Below are 6,000 nucleotides of genomic sequence, written 5' to 3' on the forward strand. Positions count from 1 at the left end.
TTTTGCCAATTCTTTTGTCTTCTATACAAAAGGCATATCACCTATCTGTGTCTCCAAAATCCATAGTATTTTTTGTAACAAAAAATGGGAATAGTTGGATTTTATCTAAAACGTCACACTGGTGTCACTCAAAGACTATATACCTCCACAGAAAATTGCTTGCACGCAGGAGGTTAACAGAAATTTAAACCTTTGTAAGTCAGTATTTTGCCTATAGGCTCAAGATGTATTTACATCAGTATCCTCAGTATCTATATTATTTATAATACAGTATGCATCAGAATGTTTAACGTGAAACATGTACGTGTGCATATATACTTTTTTTTTACACTAAAAATTGTTTCTTTTGTATGTTACCTGACTATTAAAATATAGAAATGGTTATGTGCACATGGAAAAAACAAAATAAAGAAGAATAATCAACAGGAAAAAAATAATATGAACTCAAAATGTACAAACAATATCATAGGTAAGGATCAAAGGCCAACAGACTTTGTGTTCTGAACATATGTATACTGCACACAGAAAATGCAAGAAAGTATTTTTTTTCTTTTTTGGGGAATAAATTTCTCCATACCAAGGATGTCCCAGGCTTTGCTGAACCAAAAATAGAGTTATTACACTCAGCAGGCATACTTTAAGAATTTTGCTATGATTTAATTACAATAGTGCACCTCTTTTGATAGGATCCACATAAAAACCTATGATACATTGAACATATTTAGCTGTATAACATTCGAAAAGCTACACTGCCGTTTGAACCTTTTTCAAAAAAATTTTTTAAAAGGAAGTCTCACCACAGTTTAGGTGATGTTAGATTATATTAAATTATATTGACAGAATATTAACACATCTGTCTAGACTCTTTCCACCACTCCACTCCCTCAAGTCTTCCAAGAAAAAAAAGGTAGAGCTATTATTTAGCTAAGATATGAATATTAAATTCCCAATGAATCTTTCCTGTCAGGTACCTAGAGCTTTTAGGAGAACATGTGATCTTAGTTCAATAAAACTATACTAAAGTTTTCTATAACTAAAACTCAACACTGAATCATTTTGTTTGCAGGTGATTACATTCCACCGTAGTAAGTGGATAAGACTTTGTCAGCTTGAAATTTAGTCAATTTTAAAAAAAGAAAAGGAGTACTTGTGGCACCTTAGAGACTAACCAATTTATTTGAGCATAAGCTTTCGTGAGCTACAGCTCACTTCATCAGATGCATATAGAATACAGACTAACACGGCTGTTACCCCTCCAACGCATTATTAAGGATCTACAACCTATCCTAAAGGATGACCCAACACTCTCACAAATCTTGGGAGACAGGCCAGTCCTTGCTTACAGACAGCCCCCCAACCTGAAGCAAATACTCACCAACAACCACATACCACACAACAGAACCACTAACCCAGGAACTTATCCTTGCAACAAACCCCGTTGCCAATTGTGCCCACATATCTATTCAGGGGACACCATCACAGGGCCTAATAACATCAGCCACACTATCAGAGGCTCGTTCACCTGCACATCCACCAATGTGATATATGTCATCATGTGCCAGCAATGCCCCTCTGCCATGTACATTGGTCAAACTGGACAGTCTCTATGTAAAAGAATAAATGGACACAAATCAGATGTCAAGAATTATAACATTCATAAACCAGTCGGAGAACACTTCAATCTCTCTGGTCACGCAATCACAGACATGAAGGTCGCTATCTTAAAACAAAAAAACTTCAAATCCAGACTCCAGCGAGAAACTGCTGAATTGGAATTCATTGCAAATTGGATACTATTAATTTAGGCTTAAATAGAGACTGGGAGTGGCTAAGTCATTATGCAAGGTAGCCTATTTCCCCTTGTTTTTTCCTACACCCCCCCCCCAGACGTTCTGGTTAAACTTGGATTTAAACTTGGAGAGTGGTCAGTTTGGATGAGCTATTGCCAGCAGGAGAGTGAGTTTGTGTGTGTATGGGGGTGGGGGGGTGAGAAAACCTGGATTTGTGCTGGAAATGGCCCACCTTGATTATCAGGCACATTTGTAGGGAGAGTGGTCACTTTGGATGAGCTATTACCAGCAGGAGAGTGAGTTTGTGTGTGTGTTTTCTGGAGGGGGGTGAGGGGGTGAGAGAACCTGGATTTGTGCAGGAAATGGCCCATCTTGATTATCATGCACATTGTGTAGAGAGTTGTCACTTTGGATGGGCTATTACCAGCAGGAGAGTGAGTTTGGGGGGGGGGGGGGGGTTTAGAGGGTGAGAAAACCCGGATTTGTGCTGGAAATGGCCCAACTTGATGATCACTTTAGATAAGCTATTACCAGCAGGACAGTGGGGTGGGAGGAGGTATTGTTTTATGATCTCTGTGTGTATATAAAGTCTGCTGCAGTTTCCACGGTATGCATCCGATGAAGTGAGCTGTAGCTCACGAAAGCTCATGCTCAAATAAATTGGTTAGTCTCTAAGGTGCCACAAGTACTCCTTTTCAATTTTAAAAGTGAGTTTAAAGTACTTTTGAATACTACGCCTGCTCCTAAGTCTCCCTGGCACTTTTTGTGGTTTCACAGTCACACTTCACTCATTTTAAATATGTTTTTCTCTATACTCTTGCTCTGAGAAAGACCCACATAAATAGGCGAAACCAAGCATGCAGTAAGAAACAGTTAAACTGACTATAAAGTGCTGTCAAATGCACAAAGTAGACTAGTTGGAAAAAAGTGAGAAAACTATTTTTGTTTACTAATGTTAAGTATTACTTGTAGCAATGGAAGGTAAAATATTTTCAAAGATAAGTGACTTTAAGTTGACAGATTTTAAGTTGGAAACAGAAAGCTCTACAGAAGAGCTAAGTAGACAGACAGACACAAAGCGTATAATCCCATGATAAATTTATCACAAACCTCAAGAACTGCATATTGCTGTAGCCCTTGTCCACATGTCCTCTACATAACCCCAGTGGATGACCTCATGTCTTTTATATTTTCTCTCAACTCTATGCTCTCTGGGACAAGTATATTTCTTTTGTCTGTAAAGTACCATGAATATCTGCATTGCTAGAGAAACATTAAATACAAGTATACTCAACAGAAGATTCTTTTCCGTAGAAAGGGCCCTTCGATTCTCTTGGGGGATGTGCAGTTATGAAAGAGACACAATAAATGATCTAACTATAACAATTTGATACATAACCTGTACAAAGAGAATTTTGAGGTCCAAAGCCCTGATCCTGCAAAGACTTTAAGCACTTGCTTAACCTTACTTCAGTGGGACTACTCTTGTGTGTAAAGTTAAGAACATATCTAAATATACATAAGACCAGGGCATAAGGCCCTGATACAGCCATCAGATTCACATGGATGGATCCATGTGTCAATGTGGAGGCCTCATGACTTTATTGGGACTCCACACAAATGCAAAGGCCCACTCAAGCAGATCCAATTACAAGAACATGTCCTAAGACAACAAGTATTACACAAGAACATGTCCTAAGACAACAAGTATTACACTTCTCAACCTAGCCATTCTTAGTCAGCTAATTAATTTTAGGTTTCATGCAATAAAAGTCATCCAAAACATAATGCTAGCAGTCCCATCTCACATCAGACCTTACTAATGAACACACACAGTTTGAAGGTACCTTCTTTCCCCCACTACCTGCATTTGCTAGTTGGCTTGAAAAGTTTACAGGTGACATCAAAACTGAATGAAAGACCAGCATTAGTCTATAACATGTACCAAACTAATCAGTCCCCTTTTGTAGGATTGCTACTTCAGAATTTATTTTCTTTATCCCTATTAAACCCTTTCTCCCCTCCTCCCCCCTAAAAAAAAGATGTTCGTAGAACTAAACCAGACCCTTCTATAATCATGTCACAAACACAACTAAAAATAAAATAAATTTCAAATACTAAATTCAAGGAAAAAAATTGTTTACCACCACGATTAATAAATTTTACCCACTTCTCGTGTCTGAAGCCCATTTTTGTCAGAAACAAACGTATCTCCCAGCATTTTAAAGACGTACAAATAAAATCTTGACATACACTAAACTAGAACTACTTATTGCAAAGAATTTTTTTTAAAAACAAAATATTTTACACATACTGACATCTACACCTCCAATTTGGCAAATCCAATTAATTTAGCAACCCCCAAGGCCTAGTATTATTGTGTGCAACCAAACACATGGAACTGACCAGTCTCCCAGAGCCCCAAATGAGCTGTGGGAGGCTGGGTAAAATATAACAGCTCTGACCTGGTACCCCAATTCCATACCCCAATAGTCTCTAGAGTACCTTACCCGCATCTTCAAGGTCCCTGCCTTTATCCGCAAACCCAGAGTCACCATCCCGCCTAAAAAGCCCCTACATGCACCCAAACCTCCTCTTCTCCAGAATCATTACTCCTCTCAAATTCACTGCACCAAAGCAATCCTCCAAAGGCACCCCAATCCAACACCACCACCAAAACCACCACCAGGCCCTGGGCTACTGCCCCAGATCCCAGCCCTCCCTCCACCCACAAGGCCCCAGGCTTCCCCCACATCCCAGCCCAGTCCTCGTCTCCAACCCCAATTCCCCCGTCCCCACGTCCAGTCCCTTTCCCCCGCCCCAGCTACCAGGTCCTTGCCCCCACCATCCCAGCCCCCCTCTTGCCAGGTCCTTGCCCCTCCCAAGATCCCAGCCAGGTCCTCCCCCCCCATCTCAGCCCCCTCATCCGTCAGGTCCTTGGCCCACCCCATATCTCAGCCCCCCAAAGTCCTTGGCCCCCCAAGGTCCCAGCCCCCCCTCCCGCCGGGTCCTTGGCTTCCCCCTGGATCCCAGCCCCCCCACCATGTCCCTGCCTCCCCTCTTCAGTCTCCACATCCTTGGCCCACCCCATATCTCAGCCCCCCCAAGTCCCTGCCCCCCATCCCCGATGTCCCTGGCCACGTCCCGCACCAGACCCCCCCCCCGGTCCCCCGCACCTCTCGGTCCTTGAGGCCCAGCAGCAGCACCTCCTCCATCAGGGTGAGCCGGGTTTCCTTGGAGTCGCCCTTCTCGTCGTCGCCCTGCTCGTCCCGGCGGCCCTCCTCCTCCGGGCCGCCCCCGGCCACCCGCTCCTTGTCGGCGGCAGCGCTGCGGGAGGCCTCGGTGCGGCGCTGCACCAGGCCCGAGTTGCGCTGGGTCAGGGAAGTCATGGCTCCGGCCGGCCGGCGGCGCGGGGGGCGGGAGAAAGCCCGAGCGCGCGGCGCGGGGCGGGGCCGCGCCGGGGACAGGGGCTGTCGCTAGCCGCGCCGGGGCTGCGGCCGGCCGGGGGGACTCATGGGGGAGGGCTCGGCCGCGCGGGGCAGAGGAGCCGGCTCCCCCGACAGCAGGAGCAGCCGAGGAGGCAGCGGACGGGACGCGGCTTCTCCTCCAATATGGCGGCGCTGGCTGATGTCAGCGGAGGATGTGGCAGTCCGGGCAGGGGGAGGGCACCGGAAAGAGCCGCGGCCGGGGGGAGGGACCCTGCCAGGCGGCTCGGGGATCCCGCCCAGGCAGAGGGGGCGGGGATCCCCCACAGGGAGCCGTTGCGGGGCGGGGATCCCCCAAAGGGAGGAGAGGAGAGGGGGGCAGTTACGGCGTGGGGGGTCCTCTAGGAGAGAAAGGGGGGGCCCCTCAGGGTGCAAGGATCCCCCTCACAGAGGAAGAAGGGGGTGCTGGGGGTTGAGGATTCCTGTCTGGGAAATTATTGGGCAAAGGGGAGAGTTTTAATTTGCTGAACACATTAAGCTTGGGGGTTTGGTTTCACTAAACCAGAACTGGAAGTGGTTTGGATCTGGGATTCCTTTTATCCAGATGAATAAATTCCACATGCTGGTGAGGAGAACAAGCTTCAATTTTGAAGCAGCTCTGATTATTATTGTTAATGTGAGTGAAAGCTGGCAGGTGTTGGGCTAGTGTAGAGGGAAGATAGGAACAGTTCCTGCTGGGAAGTAGTAAATCATGTTGTCTGTGAATCTAAAACCAAACCAATAGT

At 45.6% G+C, this 6,000-nt stretch overlaps 1 protein-coding gene across 1 annotated transcript in view; it reads right to left on the minus strand.

Annotated features, from left to right (window-relative positions):
- The window catches only part of GOLPH3 (golgi phosphoprotein 3), a 41,997-nt gene extending 36,581 nt beyond the window's left edge, over positions 1–5,416 (minus strand). The window contains exon 1 of the mRNA XM_084628216.1: positions 4,967–5,416. Within this exon, the coding sequence (XP_084484342.1) occupies positions 4,967–5,179 (213 nt within the window). The 5' untranslated portion in view covers positions 5,180–5,416. The remainder of the gene's footprint in view (positions 1–4,966) is intronic.
- Between the last annotated feature and the right edge of the window lie 584 nt (positions 5,417–6,000).

The sequence above is a fragment of the Lepidochelys olivacea genome, assembly GCF_965140295.1.
Source record: "Lepidochelys olivacea isolate rLepOli2 genome assembly, chromosome: 5".
NCBI classification, from domain to species: Eukaryota; Metazoa; Chordata; order Testudines; family Cheloniidae; genus Lepidochelys; species Lepidochelys olivacea.